General features: G+C 39.1%; 1 protein-coding gene across 9 annotated transcripts in view; it reads left to right on the top strand.

The window, feature by feature from the left end:
- Nucleotides 1–22,142, top strand: part of spef1 (sperm flagellar and cilia associated 1) — a 37,083-nt gene extending 14,941 nt beyond the window's left edge. For 2 of the 9 annotated variants that reach the window (XM_043678885.2, XM_043678889.2), the window contains exons 4-7: nt 1,362–1,404; nt 2,730–2,811; nt 10,335–10,431; nt 21,598–22,142. In XM_043678885.2, coding sequence (XP_043534820.1) covers nt 1,362–1,404; nt 2,730–2,811; nt 10,335–10,431; nt 21,598–21,711 — 336 coding nt within the window. In that variant the 3' untranslated portion in view covers nt 21,712–22,142. Of the gene's footprint in view, nt 1–1,361; nt 1,405–2,729; nt 2,812–10,334; nt 10,432–17,435; nt 17,560–20,146; nt 20,202–20,382; nt 20,424–21,597 lie in introns of those variants that run through there. The other 7 variants (XR_015754292.1, XR_015754293.1, XR_015754294.1 and 4 more) reach the window with 7 other exon arrangements.
- The last annotated feature ends 360 nt before the right edge of the window (nt 22,143–22,502 follow it).

Raw genomic sequence — 22,502 nt, 5'->3', positions numbered from 1 at the left:
AATGTGCAAACTCCACACAGACACTCACCCAAGGCTGGGATTGAACCTGGGTCCCTGGTGCTGTGAGGCAGCAATGCTAACCACTGTGCCACCCCATCCTGAAATTGCCCAGAGGGCAGTTAAGAGTCAACTACATTTCTGTATGTCTGGAGTCAAATATAGTCCAAACCAGATACGGATCATTAATGTCCCTAAAGGACTTTAGTGAACCAGATGAATTTCTCTGACAGCTGATGGAATTTGAACCCAGGTCCCAGAACATAACTCGGGTGCCTGGATAAACAATATAGTGAAAATACTTCTACACCATCGCTTATTAAGGCAATTTTTTTGTGCTAATCATAAAAATCACCCTCATCCAGGAACTGGTCATAACAGTACATACCTGAAAGATGGTCTTGCCTTTTCTCCTCCACACATTGATTGATGTGCCGTGTACCCTGAGTATTTTCTGCTTCATTGCCAATAAGGCTTCAGAGTCTTATTACTCCAAGATATGGTAAAATCCTGAATTCCTATCAATTACCCAACATATCTGTTGATCCCTACATTATGTTTGCAAATTGCTGCTGACAACACCTTCTGAAATCAGCAGCAGTTATACACTGTGAGCACAGCTGTAACAAATGGGATACACAATGCCAAAGAATGTATTTAACATTCATACGTTCAATTGCAGAGGCACCTCTGTCTCTATGTAAATATTGATATTGGACCTATTGAAAGGGATATTCTATAAACTTCATAAAGCAATTTTGCAACCACTTTCTGAAAAAGTCTGGCACAGCCACTTAACAAGGTATCAGCCAAAATATATGAGTAATAAATGGTGAAAAATTGCGTTTGCACTGTTATGAAGTTTATATATTTGTTGCAAAAACTGTATTCAATAAAATAAGGGTGATTTTGATGGAAATATATATGGGAGATTGCATTTAACATTAAATGAGTTATTCTCTAATATTAAATATTGTTAGTTATCCCATGTAAATAAAGATAAATCGCCGTAGTCTTATCAGACTGTAGGGCAGCTCTTTCATTACAGAGAGTCAACTGGTGATAGTTTAACCTGAGGATCACCATTTTCCTGATGAGAATGAGATAATCATCTTTGCATTATTCAGTGTAAATCAAAATGCTGTTAATTTCAATGTAAGCTCTCTTGACTATCTACCATAACTTCAGCAGAAGATCCACACTAACTCTGAAGAGATGGCATAATATTTATGACAGATGATCCCATCCAAATTCTTCCCTATAATGGGAATGGCAACCTGAAGCAAATATTTGTGGAGTCATTAAAAATAGTCGAATACACATTTGTTTAACAAATTCGTAAGTAGATTCCTTTATTTTGGCAGGAGGTGGAAAATTACAGTACTTATGCTGACAAAAACATTTCAGGTAAGCTACTTTCTTGCACTTAATAATTATTTGGTTACAGAGCCAGTAGAAAGAGAGTCCACTGACTCATATTATTTAAAATATGTTGGCAATAAGCATAAATGAAGCATTTTATGATTAAATTTTTTTTGAAAACTATATTTGTTTTTTGTTAAAAAAAATTGTGAGCCAACAATATTGTGTTGGAAAGGAACTTCTTGGTCCACTGAATAATCAATCAAGTTGTTGATTTCTTGTTCTTGGGATGTGGATGAGATGCTGATAAGAATTCATTTATTACTCCCCTATGAAATCGCGTTGGTTTGTCTCCTTGAACAGTTGGAGTTCTTGTGATGGTACTGTTGAGTAAGGTAGAGAACTTCATGATGTTTGTACCAACAGTGAAGGAATGGCAGTTAATATTCAAGTCAAGAAGACTTTACTGCCATTATCCTTTTTGAGAGTAGAGTTGGAATTGGATGGGCTTGCTGTCAAAGCTAATTTGGTAAGTTGCTTTTTTAAATAAAATGAATGCCATCAGAAAATGCATTGATGCCCCTGTTTTAGAAGAGATTAGCTGAACCTTAATGAAAGTTAAAATATTTCCTTGAGAGCACCAACTAGGGATAAAAGTTCAGTGAAAGTTATGGCAGAGTATCCATTAATATCTACATATTATACTCCATCATGTCATCAAGAGTAAATCTTCAGCAATGTCAAAAGCACTGGAGTTTGATCCAAACAGAAATAGATCTTTAAAACATGTTAGTGGTTCTAAAATTTGAATCATGATTGTTTAATATGGCCCATCATTCTCCAATTGAGATGTTTACAGTACTGCATTGTCTTATGTTTTAATATTGCATAACTTGATGTAACGGAAATGTGGCAAGTTCATCAGCTGTGAAAGTTGCAAAATGTTCCTTTCTGCCTTTGACTCCATCCTTGGCTATATAAAACCTTCCCAGAACATAATGTTCGATTCTAATTCCTCTGTCATTGCACTGACAAATGAAACACAAATGAACAGGATTTCCTTTAATATTAATTAATAGATCTAAATCTTCCAGAAGTAAGAAAGTAATTAAGTTGAAATCAGAGTGATATATGACTGACTCATTTGAACTTATCCTGCTGTGATGGTTCAACAATAAATGTATTTTTAAAAATGTAGGTGCAATGCTCTCTGCACAACTAAAACTACATTGGAGGTAACCAGAAATAGTTGCTGTAAGGACATAAAATGACGCTGCTTTATCTTCCTATGCGTGAGTGTAATAACTTGTTACAACGCAAGCAAAATATAATACACATTCTGCGCAAAGTTATCCTGTTTTGTTTTCTAGATTACGTACCACCCAACATGCATTTATTTACAAAGGAATGCCAATCCCAACCTGAAATGTGGAACAACAGTCAGAAGCAGAGGTAATTTAGAATACTTATTTCAGTTCATAATGGTAAAATATTGCCTGCCATCTATTTGTAGTTACCTGTGCATATTTTATTTGAATCTAGCACAGACCATGTATGTCTAATGTCTGAAAGCCCTCAAATATATTTTAGCAGTTTTAGTCCAGTTCTAAGTTAAGAATAAATTGATCTGATTTGCAACTTATCATTATTAAGTTGTCAATCCTGTGAATAATGATTGTGGAATGGAGGAATATTGTAAAAGTTCAGTGGGATCCTCATGTGAGGCAATATTTTTGGGGACTTATATGGGATTGTATCTGACCTAGTAGTACAAAATGATCCATTTCTAATGATTTGCATTTTTACCTGTGAACCATTAAAATACTCACAAAAAACAACACAGCGTGCCAAAGATGTATTTACGTAGTGTCTCTCTGAGCCAAATGTCAAGTACCTGGAGGCAGGCAATGCTCTGACCCAGTACCTGTCTGATCCCTGCAGCATTCTTCAAGTATAGTGATGCGTAAACAAACAAAAGCAGCAGCCTATTTATCTGCCCCAGGACAATCAATGGAAATTGGCATGATGCAATTCAAAGTGGGGCTACATTAGCAAACGTATCCCTAACAGGTTATCTAAATTGTCAAAATTATGTAAGCACTACAACCTTCCAAATACATCTATTGAATTTAGTTTGTAGAAGGCACTACCTTTGAAATTATGATGTAATCCCATTTTAAAACAATTTCATGCTGGAATCATTAGGTATTTTTGGTTACTGCTGAACCTGTTGATGTTTGGAGGAATAACTGCTCTCTGGTAGCACTTTAAATAAGAGGAAGGTGTTCTCCCAGTTTTCCAGCTAATATTCATTCCTCAACCAATGGAAGCACATTAACTGGTCATTTTTCTGATTGTTTTGGAGAGCTTCCAGTATATAGATTGACTCCTGGAATACAACAGTAATTACATTTCAAATGTAATTTGTAGGATCTAAAAGAAGTCCCAAAAGACAATGTATGCTATGTATGTAGAATATATAATATTATATAATATAAATATAGATAGTATAAAGGTATGTTCTTTCTTATATATTTTGGATAGACTCAAGTAAGTCACAGAGGCATCTGTGCTTATACAGTGGTTGTCTTTTATGTTTTTAACAATAAGACCATGTGAGATATTAATATTTAATTGCTGCAACTGAGGAAGGAAATGACTTGGCCTTCTTGCCAGCTGGTTCTGATACTATTGCTGCCAACAATACTTGATCTTCCTCTCTTTTCACAGTGAAACTTGTTATTCTCTTCTGCTGTGGGTGTAGCTTGCTGGCATTTGCAATAGGCAGTATAAATGATGAGACATGTACACTGTGAAGTGCTAGATTACTCAGGCCCATCTGCAATATTGGGTCATCTACTTTCTTACGCATAAAACATAGACAATGTCACCATGCTCCAAGAGATACCTTAATTGTGCAATTGCATTTTATGAGGTGATTTTGTGCTGATCAATGTCCCTTTGTGAAACATCTAATGAAAAGAGGATAGTGATTGTTTTGATGTTGTGAACTTCACCTACCTGTTTTACCTCTGTATTCTTGCAACCTATAATGTTCAAAGTAGCATTTTCACAGAGACTGAGTGAATTTTCAGGGCTTTTTTCATATTTGTTCTATTCTTTACTACCTTGTCTTTCAAGCAAAGAGGGAATCTTAGGGTGTGGAACATATGGAACAGACTAGCATTCAGAACGTAGTTCATTCTGTATAATGAATAGAAGTGCATTACACACGTTGAACACAATTTCATCCATCCTAATTCATCCATGCCGAAAATCCCCCATTCTAGTATCTTCAATGGTTCTAGATATTTTGCCTAGTATATATGAAACTCCGTTCTTTGGAATGAGTATTTAAAAAATTCAGCTTTACTATTTTGAACTAGTTCATTGTCCTCAGACAAACATTTGAAAGTTAATTTAAAATAATATTTCATTTGCACTCTGATGATGTCTTACACTTTCTGAAGGATTGAAAAGTCCAACTAATGTTTAGTTTAACTAAACATTAAATCAAGATGGGAACTGACCTAAACACTATAGAGTGGATTACAAGTTCTGACTTGTACTGTTTGGCTGTTTAACTGCTATGCTGATGGCTTTGTTGATTGCTGCACTATATTGTCTAGATTAATAAGTCTGCTAAATCTCCTTCAACGTCTTCCTGAGCTAATTTAATACCATTCAGGAACTACTTGTGCCAACCATTTGGTTTTCTTCTTAAGTGCAATGCTTTACACATACATACTTATCACTTAATTTGATCTGTCTGATCTTCCTTTCATACATATTTGCTCTCAAGTCATCTGAAGTGCTGTTCAGCAGTAACACTGGTATTGTATCATTTTCAAACAATTACAAGTTCAGAAATTCTTAGCTTGCATTATGCATTATAGAAGATTGTATAACATATGGGTTATCACATTTTGTACTGGAATAGACCACAACATATGTACAATCTACAATGCCCTGCATCTGTGGGAAGCCAGCTATATTGGCAAAGCCTACAGCCTGGGCCACAGCACTGACCTCTTCACAGGGAAACAAGGTGAAGCACTGTGATATGTACAAGTTACGTCAGTAACAGCCTTGGTACATTTGTGGATTGAAGATTAAAAGATCCTACGCAGATCCTGAGTGGATTCTTGGAAGCAACTAGCGATCAGTAAAAATTTTGCGCATCTTTCTTCTTGATAGCAACCAGGATTGGATTGACCCCCACTCCTTCAAGTTACAGGTCCTGCTTCAGCCGATGACATAGTTCTGTAACAGTGTCCTGAGATATTCTCTGTTTATGACAGAAATGCATCTTGCTGTTCTGAAGGAAATAGTAATAGAGGGTAATAGACTCTGGATTTCCTCCACCTCCCATGCATTCCAAATGGACCTTCAGCTGTGACTTCTTCTGTGCTTTTGTTGCATCATAGCAACAATAACAATGATGATTGGTGTAACTTGATCCATTGGTTCCTGTTCCACTGAACCTGTATGGGGAATATTAGAAACAGAACAGCTCATTGGTAATGTGAGCAGTCAAGATTCACATCACATCAAAATGAGGGTTTAATGTAGACCCTGATACACTGTAATATAGAGGATTCTAAAATGGAATGCTAGAGACAGACCTTTGACATAGTTAGCATAATTCAATATATGCAGCACAAGCCAGAGGAGATTCTAAGTGCGGTAGGATTATTGAACAACCCTAGTCTAGATTAGAGTGGTGCTTGAAAAGCACAGCAGGTCAGGCAGCATCCAAGGAGCAGGAAAATTGATGTTTTGGGCAAAAGCCGTTCAGCAGGAACCACACACACACACACACACACATACACACACAGACGTTGTCAAATATTTACCATCAGCTCCATGCCGTTGAGACCTTGGATTGTTCTTATTAATTGTGGCCCATAATTAACCCTTTTAAGGTTTTGTTTTGCTTTGCAAAGTTGCTAATAATCACAATCCACAATGATTAATAACATGATAAAGATTGCTTGTGGCCAGAAATTGTGTCCCACACAGTTGTAAGTGTTTCAACTATGATTACAAATGTCTTGAACCTGTACTGTGTAAGTACCAGATTAATGGAATAGTGTCTTGCGGGACATCACATCATCCATAAGTACGGTCCACGTGTTCCGCCAGAAAAACAACATACTCCATCCACACTCATGGTCTGCTCACCACACACACACACACACACACACACACACACACACACACACACACACACACACACACACACACACACACACACACACACACAGTACACAGACAGAGACACATACACGCACAGACACAAACTGACACTCACACACAGACACAGACACACTCCCCACCCCCTCTTCTGCATTCCTTTTTTCCTCCTTAGTTCTGAGCTCCATCTCTTTCAGTTACATCTTCATCTTCCAAAATTGCCCCTTGAATCCCAGTTGTACAGCCTAGCCATGCCAGCCATTATACTAAATTCTCCTTTCATAGTCGTGGTGACTATCGAAGAACCCCTCTCCTTCAGTGACTCGTGCCCTCATTTTATAATGAATTGCCTCCCTTCCTAATTATTATCCCTTCTGCATCCCCACATGCTCCTTCCTCTTCCCACTATTAATTTCCACAACTTCCCTATCATAGCAACCAAACTCTGATACTTCCCCTGCCTTTATTTTCATTGAGCAAGCCCCAGGAACTCACTGTGGCCAATTACCCTAACCGACTTGGAAGAAATGTGCAGACTGATGGATGACCAAATCTCTGACAGATACCTGAACAGCTCCCTGACTGATATCTGAACAGCTCCCTGACTGATTCACCACTAATTCTTCGACTTGTTGCACTGGACCTGCAGGAGTGACTGTGGTCCACTCCCCAGACTGTGGTAGTACAAAACCCCTAATCTTGACTATCCCAAATGGATGACTGACTGTGTCTAAGATGTTGGACTGAGATCAGATGCTGCCCTTAATTGACTGTGATGATATCCCTAATTGACAACATTCTGCCTTGACTTGACTGGGGACTACTCCCCTTTTGGGACATGGAGGACCTTTAGACATGGCCACCTGATGGAAGTATGTATTGTGTAAGTTTTTGGCATGTGCAGCAGGTGTGACATTTATGTGGCGTGATGTGCATTCCCTTCATTGATAAGTACTGACAACCAGGGCAAGCTACCTGACTTTGTGTCTCTGTTAAAATATAACAAACAACAGAAATACAGTGAGCCTTTAAATTCTAAGTGAGGCCACAAAGGACAAAAGGTAAGATGGGGATGCTGTGAGCATCCATGTTGATATGAAGTAAGTGAGCACGAAGAAAGGTAGTGAAGAACCCTGAGGTTCACCATGGTCCGATGCATGAGATGTCTTCCTGTCCCTATTCATAGCGCAGCCTGGCAGGAGCATTGCAATGTAAAGTGTTGGTGTGTTCCAAAGTACAGTATTGTGGTGGAGAACTCTGTTCCAAGTCAGTCTGAAATGTGCAATAGTGATGTGGTGAGGCTGGTGCAAGTCTGATGCCATCCTCTGTGGGCAAGAGTGCAGATGGTTGCTACCCCTAAGCATACTTGGAAATGCTGGCAATTGCTGGCCAAAAGGAAGGCCCAAAGAAGCATGTGGCAATTTGGAACCACCAGGTACCTGCTCTGACTATCATGTTGGAAATCGGTCCTGTCTTGTTTCTGTCTGGCCTATGGGAGAATAGGAAGTTGCTTATAAATGAGGGGACAAGAGGCACTAACAGAATACAAACAGACATTTCACTTCTCACTAGCAAGATTCTCATCTCTCCATCCAAACCATGGGTAGAAAATCAGATATTTTATTCTTGGCACCAAGAATCTAATTTGCTTGAACTTAGCATATTTTCTTACCTGACTCGTGACTGCCTCTCGTTCAGAGGCTTGGAAAATTCATCTCATTATTTTTGCTTAACACATGGACAAGCCAGATTTTGCTATAAAAAAAACTTTAAATTTCAGGTCAGATGAACACATGTAAGCCTCTCCCAGTAACACCAGTACTTCAATATTTAGTGTGTGTGATATAGTATAAAATACTACTCACTGTTAGAAGGAAGTAGAGAAATATTTAGCATATATTTTATCTGTGGCTTGTAGATTCCTGTTTTTATGACTTCGCGGTTTTTACTTTTTCAGAGACACCCAGATGGAATTTACGATAACAAGTTTTGTTTTTGCACTATAGTACAAACAAGCTTTATGTAGTTTATAGTGAAAGATTTTAAGAGTCCAATTGCAGTCTCACAGCACAAAAGCTGGGTAGTAGGTTGACTGTTTTGAGGTTGATGTTCATAATATGTGAAACTAATTTGCATTGGGCAAGTATCCCATGTCAAAAACACCTTTATGAGCAGAAGTCAAGATAGCAACAATATCACATGGTGATGGCAGACAACAAATAAATTAGCAGTTCAATCATTTTGCAATGACCATAATGTCCTGAACTCTACTTTTGCTACATGATGTTCACTCAGCAATACAATGGTATATTCATAGTCTTATCCACTCTGATTTACTTTTTATGTTATGTATTTTAACGGATCTGCAATATATCACATTCATGAATAATATCAATCTGTGTGAAGGATGTAGGTGGCATGGTCCACAGGACCAGTGGCTTGAAGAGATAAAGAGTAAGTGAAGGATAAAATAATGTAAGTTTAATAACGAAAGTATAATAGGGACTATCAGGACCTACAACTAATATAAAGTAACTGAACAGAATAAACTGGAATTGACCTCAGTGTTCTTGTGCTAAGAAAGTGAAGATTGGCCAAGTTCCCATCTACAGCCCAACTGAAATTACACATTGCTGTAATAGTTCAGCTCACAATATGAATAATAATGTCTTGGTTAATTTACCACAGGGAGAAGTTGGAAGTAGGTAAAGGGAAGAAATCAGGAGAAAATAACTAATTACATTTAAGAGCAGAATATATTCATTCAGGCACTTTTAAGTGCCATTAAATGGGACAATTCAGTGAAATAATCAGCCCACTCATTTGTGCACAATGGTCCAATATGCAATTTATTTTGAGCAAAGTTTTGTTAAATGCAGTAATTACTACAGTTACTTGCTATAATTTATCACAGCCTATTACAACTTGTTTTAGATATAGAGGTCATAGATATACACACACTGTTCATTCCTGAAGAAGGGCTCATGCCCGAAACGTCGATTCTCCTGCTCCTTGGATGCTGCCTGACCTGCTGCGCTTTTCCAGCAACACATTTTCAGCTCATAGATACACACACAGTTACATAGAGAGATGAATAAGTGGCTGAAGTAAAATTTTACATTCAGTCAATCTGCAACCAGAATGATTAAAACTAATTAACATTTTAAGAAATATCAAAAAATGTTTGATTGGAGAAGACAAGTCAACTGGAAAATAAACTGACAATAGAGAATTGAGATTTTGCTTATAACTAAAAATCTAGTAATAAGTTCTAATATTAATCATCAACATCATTCAATATTACTGTCAAACATATGGGCATCACCAAATATATTTGAAACTTGAAACTTATTTTAAAAGTACATGTTGTCTTTGAGATGCTTGAAAACAATCTAGTCCAGAGCATCTTTATGCTGAAAAGTATTGTCTGTACCACAGAAACACAAGAAGATGGTTGTTGTACAAGATTGACCTGCCTAACATCCACAACTAATTTTTCATTAATGTTGGCTGTATTGTGATCAAAAAGCTCTTGTTCTGGACAGCAAACACTCTAGGGTCTGTGAACAGAATGCATTGTTTTTATTTCAGTACAAATTCACTGGACTTTCCTTCAATTTGCATTGACTTTCATACTAGCTTCAGGCTGGTGAACATTCTTTATAATGGTTTAGCTTTGTAATGCATGGTGTTTTGTACAGATTCTCCATTAATGGATTATAATCGTGCATACAATGTGTTTCCTTTTGAATGACCCATCATTATTTTATCTATCTTAGGACATTTTATGACCAGTTTTCCCAGCTGAATCCTGAAATTCGTCTCTTATTAGAGGAGAAAGATCAAGCTCTGTTAGCTCTTCGTGAAACTGTGGAGGTAGGTAGAGTAATAAAAATAGTTTAATTTTGGCTTAAACTATATAATGTTCAATTGTTATTGTTAGGAACAGTTACAATGGAATCTGCCCTCTAAATTATGGAACTCTGTTAGAATTCTCAAAGGAAATCCTAAGCTGAGAATTGCTGGAGGCACAACGCAACAGTAAGCAAAGCCAAATGTTTTGTAATGCAAAGAAAGAGCTCAGATATATAATTAAGTTAAGATAGCTATGTTAAATAAAGCACAAGGAAAAATGTAGAAAGAATTAGTTGGCTGCCTGTCTCTTATATAAATAGATTTAGAACAAAAGAAAGAATTGTAACACTCAACATTCAAAGCTGCAGCACAGCTTTAAGAAGACAATCCCTGTAAACCAGCCAAACACTTGTAGGCTTGAATATAGGCTTGCTTGATGAGACAGTTTCAGACGTTTCGACACCATACTAGGTAACATCATCAGTGAGCCTCAGGATGAAGTACTGGTGGTATGACCCACTTTTTATTTATGTGTTTAGGCTTCCTTGGGTTGGTGATTCCATTTCCTGTGGTGACATCATTTCCTGTTCTTTTTCTTAGGGAGTGGTAAATGGGATCCAAGTCAATGTGTTTGATGATAGAGTTCTGGTTGAAATGCCATGTTTCTTGCAATTCTCGTGCGTGTCTCAGTTGGCTTGTCCTAGAATGGATGTGTTATCCCCGTTGAGGTGGTGTTCTTCCTCATGTATGTGAAGATACTAGTGAGAGTGGGTCATGTCTTTTTGTGGCTAGCCGATGTTCATGTATCCTGGTGGCTAGTTTTCTACCTGCTTGTCCAATATAGTATTTGTTACAGTTCTTGCAAGGTAGTTTGTAAATGACATAGTCTCACTACCTAGATTGGCCAAGGAGCTACACTAAAGACTAAAACAATTGGTAGAAGACCCACGCCACTCCATCCACTCCACCCAAGAATTCCTGAAGACCATCAAGGACACCAAGATAGAAGAGGATGAAATAATGGTCTCCTTTGACTTAACAGCCCTGTTCACATCCATCAACATTAACCTGGCCAAGGAAACACTGTCTGCACTATTAGAAGAACCAAAGACACATCCACCAAATCCCACCAACTTCATTAGCAAGGACAATGTCATCAGGCTAGTGTACCTATGCCTTACCACCCACTTCATCTTCAACAACAAAAGCTACAGACAAACCAACTGAACACCCATGGAATTTCCGATATCAGGGTTCTTAGCAGAGGCAGTAATGCAGAGACTTGAACAAACAGCTCTGCCAACCATCCAACCCAAACTTTGGGTTCGCTACGTGGATGACACCTTTGTCATCACTAAACAAAACAAGTTAGAGGAAACCTTCAAGACCATCAATAATCCCCTTACTGGCATAAAATTCACTAAAGAGGAGGAAAACAACAACAAACTGCCATTCCCAGATGCCGCAGTGGAACGAACAGCCAATGGGAACTTCAAACCAGCTTCTACAGGAAAATAACGCCTACAGACCAAATACTGAACTACAGAAGCAATCATCCACAAACGAAGCTGCTTAAGAACATTATTTCAATGAACCACCACACACTGTAGCACAGAGAAACTATGCAGAGCATAGGAAAATCACCGATACAGTGTATTCAAAAAGAACGGATACCCAATGAACACACTCTGCCAATTTCTCAACAACAAATCCAAACAAGTGACAAAACGTGTCCAGAAACCCTAGCCACTCTCCCCTACATCAAAGACATCTTGGAAATGACTGCAAGACTACTCATACCTGTTGGCATTATCGTAGCTAATGAACTTGAAGGACCCTATACAGACAACAAGCAAAACTAATGTCATTTACAAAATACCTTGCAAGGACTGTAACAAACACTACATTGGACAAACAGGTAGGAAACTAGCCATCAGGATACAGGAACATCAGCTAGCCACAAAAAGACATGACTCACTCTCACTAGTATCTTTATATACAGATGAGGAAGGACACCATTTCGACTGGGACAACACATCCATCCTAGAACAAGCCAAACAGAGACATATGCGAAAATTCCTAGAAGCATGGCATTCCAACCGGAACTCTATCAACAAACACATTGATTTGGATTCCATTTACCACCCCCTGAGAAAAAGAACAGGAAATGACGAGGGGGCGTCGAACTATACATAAAGTGAAATTCTGCATCAGAATCATTATTGTACAATCCAATGGTCTGTTGAAGCTGAACTGTCCAGTATCATGGCCTAAAAAAGTAACCCCATTTCTTCACTATAAAATGCAAATTACTCTGTACTGATCATGTGAACATCAAATTCTTGTAAACGCTGAAACTGTGGGTGACAGCCAGGAATGGAAAAATCAAGTGCAGGCAACAATGGACTTTATTTATTACTTAATTCTCATGTGTATTATTGCAACTTGTCCAACCAGCTAGTAATAGTCTATCTCATTCAAATATAGAATCAATCTGGTTGAATGCATTTTTTAAAAACAGCATTGCTGCTATCTGACTACTAATGTTACAATGATAATTTTTTTGTTGTTGGTTTCCTGTGTTGAGCCCTACAGAGGAAAGGCTGGACTAGAACTCCTCACTATGTTGGTTTTTAGATTTGACAAGGCAGTGATAAGGGAGGTGTGGAGAAGGACAGAGTCATATCCCTTTTACCTAACTTGACTTCTGCATATAACACATAACATGGTGACAGTGAGTAGGAGGATAAACCATAAGCGTAACGTGCTGAAGAAAGAGGCTGACACTTCCTGTCCGGAAATAAAGCTGTGCTTCATTCAACAGTCATCATCTTGTGGAAAAGATTACTGGCAAATCACTTTTCAGTTATATTGATCTGACTCACTTTAAAACAGATTGTCAGATCACCTGCACTTTACAAATTAATGCAAGATTCATCAGACTATTTGCTTATCCCACACAAAAAATGCTTTGCCAATTATTTTTTTCATTATTGCACTGCTTCTTCTACCTTATTTTAGGATGACAAGAGAATTTCTCATGCATGAACAAGATCACATACCCAAAAATTGCATTATTAAATACCACAATATGTTTGCTTAACACTTTTTCCTGAATTCTAAACATTTCACATAATAGAAATAATAGCTGAACCAAGTTGCAAAAGGAAGACTTTCAGGTTAAATATTCAGGGGTCAGTACCTTATAGTACAACTTCTTTCTGGGGGAAAAAAAATTAGGCATTGACTCTGATTTATTATATTGATGTAATCTGTTTATTTCAAATTGTCAAATATTTACACACATCATGTGGATACTTTGAACGGCAGACAGCACTGATCTTCCCTCAGCACTGCCGAGGACTGTGAGCCCAGATTATGATCCACAGTTTTTGCCAAGTTGGGCCAACTTGGGAGATCTTTGAAAAGGCAGGAAGATTCCCATTCTCATTTTTATTTCCAGAAATTTGTGTAAGTAATGGTGCATATAGCTCAACCCCATCCTTTCCAGATTCATTACAGGAGTAGGCAATTGAAAACTCCCACTCACCTTTGAAATGTTATGGAGTCATGTTACTTCAGATGTCAACATGTTTCATGCCACCCCAGAAGAGTTGTGAATCATGGGACAACCCCATTTACAAGTGGGGAACCAAAAAGGAAGTCGCCTGATTCTAGATTTCTTTGTCAGTGGTGCTGGAAGAGCACAGCAATTCAGGCAGCATCCGAAAAGCTTCAAAATCGACGTTTCGGGCAAAAGCCCTTCATCAGGAATAAAGGCAGAGAGCCTGAAGCGTGGAGAGATAAGCTAGAGGAGGGTGGGGGGTAGGGATAGAGTAGCATAGAGTACAATAGGTCAGTTGGGGAGGAGATGAAGGTGATAGGTCAGGGAGGAGAGGGTGGAGTGGATAGGTGGAAAAGGAGCTGGGCAGGTCGGACAAGTCCGGACAAGTCAAGGGGATCATGTTGCTGGAGGTTAGAAACTAGGATGAGGTGGGGGAAGGGGAAATGAGGAAGCTGTTGAAATCCACATTGATGCCCTGGGGTTGAAGTGTTCCGAGGCGGAAGATGAGGCGTTCTTCTTCCATGCGTCTGGTGGTGAGGGAGCGGCGGTGGAGGAGGCCCAGCACCTCCATATCCTCGGCAGAGTGGGAAGGGGAGTTGAAATGTTGGGCCACAGGGCGGTTTGGTTGATTGGTGCGGGTGTCTCGGAGATGTTTCCTAAAGCGCTCTGCTAGGAGGCGCCCAGTCTCCCCAATGTAGAGGAGACCGCATCGGGAGCAACGGATACAATAAATGATATTAGTGGATGTGCAGGTAAAACTTTGATGGATGTGGAAGGCTCCTTTAGGGCCTTGGATGGAGGTGAGGGAGGAGGTGTGGGCACAGGTTTTACGGTGGCAGGGGAAAGTGCCAGGATGGGAGGGTGGGTCGTAAGGGGGCGTGGACCTGACCAGGTAGTCACGGAGGGAATGGTCTTTGCGGAAGGCGGAGAGGGGTGGGGAGGGAAATATATCCCTGGTGGTGGGGTCTGTTTGGAGGTGGCGGAAATGTCGGCGGATGATTTGGTTTATGCGGAGGTTGGTAGGGTGGAAGGTGAGCACCAGGGACGTTCTGTCCTTGTTGCGGTTGGAGGGGTTGGGTCTGAGGGCGGAGGTGCGGGATGTGGACGAGATGCGTTGGAGGGCATCTTTAACCACGTGGGAAGGGAAATTGCGGTCTCTAAAGAAGGAGGCCATCTGGTGTGTTCTATGGTGGAACTGCTCCTCCTGGGAGCAGATATGGCAGAGGCGGAGGAATTGGGAATACGGGATGGCATTTTTGCAAGAGGTAGGGTGGGAAGAGGTGTAATCCAGGTAGCTGTGGGAGTCGGTGGGTTTGTAGAAAATGTCAGTGTCAAGTCGGTCATCACTGATGGAGATGGAGAGGTCCAGGAAGGGGAGGGAGGTGTCAGAGATGGTCCAGGTAAATTTAAGGTCAGGGTGGAATGTGTTGGTGAAGTTGATGAATTGCTCAACGTCCTCGCGGGAGCACGAGGTGGCGCCAATGCAGTCATCAATGTGCTTTGAAATAGAGAGCAAAGTCTATTCTTTGTGTTTTAATAGGCTGCACTGAAGCAGTGGTGGTTCAGTTTGACAGCTGAAACTGTTATGAATGCTGCTTGGCTGAGTTTAAAAATCTGAGGAATTTGTCACAGTTTATGTGAACAGTTGACTGTTTTATGAGCTTATTAAAGGATTATCTATCTTTGATGTGGTCACTGAATTTTTTTTCAACAAAATGATCACTTAAGGGTATTTGCATTTTTTCATTGGGTCTGGAGTGTTTCTTAGTGTGAAGTGTATTTAAATGACAACTCCATTCGATCATTAGAAGTTTGTTTCCCATGTCCATTTTTATGTTCCAAATTCCACGTTCCATTCCCACAACTTCTAATTTCCTTGTGTTGTAAGCAACCATCTACCCCTACTTTAAAAAATTAAATGACCACTGCCTTCTGAGGAAGAGAGTTCCAAGATTGCACAGCCCTTTCAGAAAAAAAAAATCTGTCCTAAAAGGGTGCGCCATTATTTTAAAACAGTGTCCCACAGTTCACTTGTATCATCACCAAGACCACCTACTTCCACCTCAGTGACATTGCTTCACACTGTCAGCATACCTCCTGTCAAAACATTCATTCAGTTCTCTAGATCAAATGATCCTAATGCAATCCCTGTAGGCCTCCCAAACTCAATCAGCCCATTATTCAGATCACCCAACATACTGCTGGCCAAAGTCTGACCCATATCAACTCTTGTTCAGCCGTCACCTCAATGTTGATCACAACATTATCTCACCCTGTTCCCAGTCACAGGATCACCAAGAATGCGCTCTGCTGCACCTTGGACCTAGAAAGATAAAGCCATTAATTCTGAAATCCCACTTACTCTCTGTTCTGTCAGCAAGATGCCTACTAACCTGGGCTTCTTCCCTGATAAAGTCTCAGATCTCCAAAACCAGGACCCAGAGGGTTTGAATTGGGGCTTGTGGCCTACACAAGGCATGGGAGGGTATAGGGGGCTGATGAGGAGATAGGTTGGCCATGTGGGATAAGTAAGGGTTTAAGTAACTGGCATTCATCATTACACCTGGGCCAATGTTTCAGTAAACAGCGTAGGCAAAGCTGGCCTGGCTATCATCCAACTTCCATTTTCACCTCAGGCTTGTTGTTGGAGGACTTACCCCATTTTCCAGGATGGACATATGGCTTCTGGGCTTTTTAATAAAGAGACTGATCTGCTGATCACCTTCTCCATGACTGTCTGGTGATCAAATCTTAAAGTAGGACATAAACCCACAGTCTGTATCCAAAGGTGAAACTTTAAATCAAGTTCCTCTCTCCATATTGATTAATTTAGTTGCATGTTTCAAATCCCATTGTAGTCCTTAAAGTCAAATAGTGAACTACTAAATAGTGTGACCACTGTCACTTGCTTATGAGATTGTAATGTGTACAAAATAGTTACATACATTGAGTCATAGAGTCATACAGCACGGAAACAGACCCTTCAGTCCAGGCGGTCCACGCCGACCATGTTCCCAAACTAAACTAGTCCCACCTGCCTACTTTTGGCCTATACCCTTCCAAACCTTTCTTATTCATGAACTTATCCAAATGTATTTTAAACGTTGTAACTGTACCTGCATCCACCACTTTCTCTGCCATTTCATTCCACACACAAACCATTCTCTGTGTAAAAATATTGCCTTTTTAAATCTTTTTCCTTTCACCTTACATGCAAACACGTCAATTAAGAGCATGGCTGATCTGATTGTAATCTCAAATCTGCATTCCCATCTACCCCAATAATCTTTTGGCTAACAAGATTCTATCCATCTCTGTCTTATGAATATCCACATAGTCTACTGTTGCCACTGTTTCAGGAAGAGACTTCCAAAGGTTCTGAGCCCTCAGAGAGAAAATCTCCCGTCATCTCTGTTTTAAATGGGTAACCACTGATTTTTAAAATGATCCCTCATTCTAGATTCTCCGATAAGAGGAAACATCTTCTCTACATCTTCCCTATCAAGATTCCTGCTTCCCTACATAACAACTATCACCACCTCACTTCAAAGAAGCTCACAATGCAGCAACATGACAGCAAGATGGTAGGTCACGGAAAAAATAGGTTAATACTGGACAGTCAACATGGTTTTGTCAAGGGCAGTTCATGTCTGACAAATTTAATTGAGTTTAATAGGCAATGGATGAAGGTAGTGCTGGAGATGTATATTTGGGCTTTGAAAAAGCATTTGATAAGGTGCCACATTGGCAAGTTGGTTCGCAAATTGAAAATGTTTGGGATTGATGGGTCTTTGACAGCATGGATTAGAAATTTGCTAAAGGTTAGGAAACAGAGGGTAAGTATAGGTGGGAACAAGTTGAAATTGGTGTTCCCCAAGGATCGGTGTTGGGACCCTTTTTCCAATTTAGATACATGATTTGGCGATGAATGTTGAGGGCAAAATCTCAAAATTTGCAGATGACACTAAGCTAGGAAGAATAGTGAATTGAGAGGATGATGCTGAGCAATTTCAAAGCGACTTTGACAAGTTGACTAAATGGCCAGATACCTGGCAGGTGAATATCAATGCAGAGAAATATGAGGTAATGCTTGTCAGAAGAAACTTGGTGCAACCTTCGGGGTGTACAGGAGCAGAGGGACCTGAGGCTTTACATGCATTATTCTTTGAAGGTGATCAGGTAAGTTGAAACAATTGTTAAGAAGGTTTATAGGATCCTTGAGTTTAGAAAATAGAAGTAAAGAGTATAAAAGCACGGAAGTGATGTTGCACCTCTATAAATTATTGGTTAGACAACTTTTGGAGAATTGTGTTCAGTTCTGGGCACCTTATTTAAGGAAGGATGTTGAAGCCCTGGAGAGAGTTCAAAGGAGATTTACTAGAATTGTGTTTGGAACGAGGGATTTTAGATACAGGGACAGATTAGAGAAATTGGGCTTACTCTCTTTGGAGCAGAGAAAATTAAAAGGTGACCTTATTGAGGTTTTCAAAACGATGAACAATTTTAACAGAATGGAAAAGGATATTCTGTTTCATTAGTTGGTATTTCAGTAAGTGGGGGGGGGGGTGTGGTCACAATTTCATGCTTGTCAGCAAGAAAGCTCAGAGTGAGATGAGGAGAAACATCTCTACTCAGAGAGTTGTTAGGATTTGGAATGCATGACCTGGGAGAGTGGTGGAGGCGGGTTCCATGGGAGGTTTCAAGAGACAGCTGGGTATATATTTGAAAGTGTTGAATTTGGAAGGCTATGGTTATAGAGCTGGAGAATGGGACTGGCTAGGTAGTTCTGTGGGGTGCTGGATGGGTCGAATGGACTCTTTCAATACTGTAAAATTTGATGATTCTGTTCTATGAAAAGAACTTATGACCTGACATTAAACACGAAGCAACATTAAATAGGGACTTTTTATTGTCTCTTTGTAAATTATCCTTTTTGCAAGCAAGTATTTCCTAGCTTTGTAGTTTAGACAGTAAAGCAAAACCTTAAGTTCTTAGCACTTTATCAGTGAAGACTTCTGGTATTTGTCTACACACAACTTACATTCCTTTTGTTTGACTCTTTCACTGACGCATCAGGATATTTGAAGAGTCAGTGTTTCAGGCAGCCTTAACCTATTATCTTATTTATTCTATTTAATGGATGAAATTGGCAAAGTACTTTAAGCAAATCCAACCTGCAGTTAACAGACAAAGGCAATATTCAATGAAAACGTCACAACAAAGTGAATACAGAACCATGCAAAGAGCCGTGTCATCAGTCAGAGGTGGTTCAGGGAAGATTAATCTTTCCGCTCACTAGTCTGATGTTACACAGGAACGGCTATTTGTAAGGCAGTTATGTATAGAAGCAAAATGAGAATCTCTGTTTTGTTGTGAGTATCATCATAGCTGAAGTCTTAAGTTAGTAACTGGGATTGCTCAATGACTGCGGTAATATAATTATTATCACAAAAGGAATTGAATACAAAAATAGGGAGGTTATGTTTCAATTATACAGAGCACTGGAGAGCCCAAAATTTGGAGCACTGTGCACAATATTGATTCTCTTATTTAAGAAAGCATATCAGACGCAGTTCAGAGAAGATTTACTAAACTAATACCTGAAATGGTCAGTTTTATGAAGAAAGGTTGAACAGGCTAAGCTCATATCCACTGGAGGTTTGGAACAATAACAACTTGATTGCAGCATATAAAATCTCAAGGGGTCTTGTCAGTGTAGGTGTGGAGAGGATAGTTCCCCTTATGGGAAATCTAGAACTAAAGGTCACTGATTGAATGTCAGGGGTCACCCATTTCAAACAGACAATTACTTTTCTCACAGAGGGTAGTGAGTCTTTGGAACACTCGTTCTGAAAAGGTGACGGAAACAGATTACCTAAATATTTTTAAGGTACAGTTAGATAGATTCTTGTTGTCAAGGATTCAAAAGTCATTGTGCTAGGCAGGAACTGGAATTTGAGGTTACAACCAAATCAGCTGTGATCTGATTGAATGGCAGAGCAGGCTTGAGGGGCTGAATGGTCTACGCCTGCTCATGATTTGTATGTTTGTGTATTGCTTGAGAATGAGCTGAAGCTTTCTCTAATATGTCAGTGACATGGGTGGACACTGTTGAACTCTTCAGCTGAGCTGCATAAGCATACTACTCCCTTATCTTATATCTCTATACAGTATAGGTCTTGCACCTCTCACTCTGACCCAAGCCCAACTCTGCATCTTCTGCAAAGTAAGTTGTATCATTACTTCTGACAGTAAAATATGCCGCAGATTTTGCTTGGTGTTATACTGTATTTGTGCTGCAGACCATGCACCAATGTACTCATTGCTGACATAATGTTAATGAGATGTAACTTGAATAATATAACAAAACTCTGGTACTGACTTCATAAATGTGTTTAAACTTCCAGTGTTCAAAAGCTAACCACACAAAGCAGTAAATGGGTTCAAGGTAATCATTTTTATTTGACTGTGGGTGTTGGAGCCTTCCTCCTTAACAATCCTCGATAGGTCTGTGTTCCATAACAAATATTGAATGAAAAGCTGAGACAGCTATAGAGCTTATGAACTGGAAGTAGAAGTAGGCCGTTCGGACCTTCAAGCTTGCTATACCATCCAATAAGATCATAGCTAATTTGTTTGTGTTCCAAATTCTACATTCCCGTTTATCTACAACAACCTTTGATTCCACTGCTAAACAAGAAACTATTTGCCTCCACTTTAAAAATATTCAATGACCCCAATTACACTGCCTGCTGAGGCAGTTTCAAAGCCACACAATTGTCTAAGAGGTAAAAAATTCCCTTTGTCTCTGTTTTAAAAGGGTGACTCCTTATTTCATAATGATGTGGGCAAGTTTGGAACTAGGAGACCAAAGTAATCATCCTTTCCACATCCACCTTGTCAGCACTATTCTAGATCATATATACTCCAAGCAAATCACCTCTTGTTCTCCTGAGCTCTAGTGAAAACATGCCCAGTCTCTCCTCATAAGCCAATCAACTCTTTCCAGATATTAATCTAGAAGACATTCTCTGAACCACTTCCAAAGCATTTATAACTTTTTTTTTAAACGAGGCAGCCCAAACTGCATACAGTATTTAGAGATATGGCTTCACCAATGCCTTGTGTAACTGAAGAATAACATCCTTACTTCCGTGTTCAATCCCTCTGATAACAAAGGGCACCTTTCCATTATAAAAACAAAAAGCACTTGACAAACTCAACAGTCTGGCCCCATCTGTGCAAAGATGAATTAAGTTAATGTGTTCAAGTCCAATATGAGTCTGGATTCTGCATTCCATCATCCTTCATAATCACTTGCTGAAACCTGATGTAACTTTTTGTAACTCATGCACTGGAACATCTAGGTCCTTTGCACCTCAGAATTCTGCAGTTATTCACCATTTAAATTATGCTTTCTCTTTATTCTTCCTGCCAAAGTGAACCATTTCATATTTTTTACTCATTATGATCCATCTGGCAGGTTTTGCTCCACTCACTTAACCTACTTGTAACAGTCTGCAGCCTTGTTATGTTCTCTTCACAACACACTTTCCTGCCTATCTTTGTGTTAACTGCAAATGTAGCCAGACGTGCTGAAATGCTGTTCTTCATTTTGTCAGATACTGCAGATGAAAGTACAGCGACTTGAACATCTGGTTCAGTTGAAAGATCTCCGAATTGAAGATTTAACAAGACATTTGAATAAGCATAAATCACAGAAGACAATGAAGTGACAGCAATTAAAGGAAAAAAAAAGGAATAATTAAAATCTCAACAGAAGAATTTGTTTTCAAACACCTGCTGAAATGGGATGAAAGTGATACTTTGTGTTTTCACTCTCTTAAAAACCAATTGGCAACACATGTTTCACAGGATTAGAGCAGTCTTAGATTACATTGTCTTTTAGAATGACGGCAGAACTGTACTGTAACACCACTCATCTGATTTACCTTGTTGCGATTTTAGGAACTCATACAGAATTAGAATGTAGTTTATTTTTAGATCTTAGTATTTAATAGTATTTAAAATTGTTTGTCGTGCAAGGTTATCTTCTCGATAAAGATTCTGCTCCTCATAGGTCTTAGTGCTGCTAGATAGGTAATATGTAAAAGTGTTATTTAACATAACAAAATACATATTGTGAATAAATCATATATTGTCTAGATATACATTTTCCACATTAGTGGAAAACACAATCTGTTTTAGTAACTTTTTATTTCAAATTCCATGATTTTAAGACTGACAGTGATGGAACATTACAAACTAATTTTATCATGCATTCAGAATGCGGTCTAGGTGATGTTTCATGTAATTTTCGGAATTCTATCTTTTGCTGGTTGATATAAGCTAAGATAAGGTAGACAAAAGGAAAACCTACAGATTTGAAATTTATTCCCCTGTTATTGAGATGTAACCATGCTGTCTTACAGAAAATGGAGATCTTGTAGGCATTCCTATCTGCCTGAGAAATGTCAAAGTTAATGCTGATGGAATTACGAAGTTAGTGACGATGACATGAGCTACA

Source organism: Chiloscyllium plagiosum, unplaced genomic scaffold, assembly GCF_037043375.1.
Source record: "Chiloscyllium plagiosum isolate Xiang-an unplaced genomic scaffold, Cpla_swu_hap1 HiC_scaffold_43, whole genome shotgun sequence".
Lineage (NCBI taxonomy): Eukaryota > Metazoa > Chordata > Chondrichthyes > Orectolobiformes > Hemiscylliidae > Chiloscyllium > Chiloscyllium plagiosum.
This window is presented reverse-complemented; position numbering and strand designations above follow the sequence as displayed.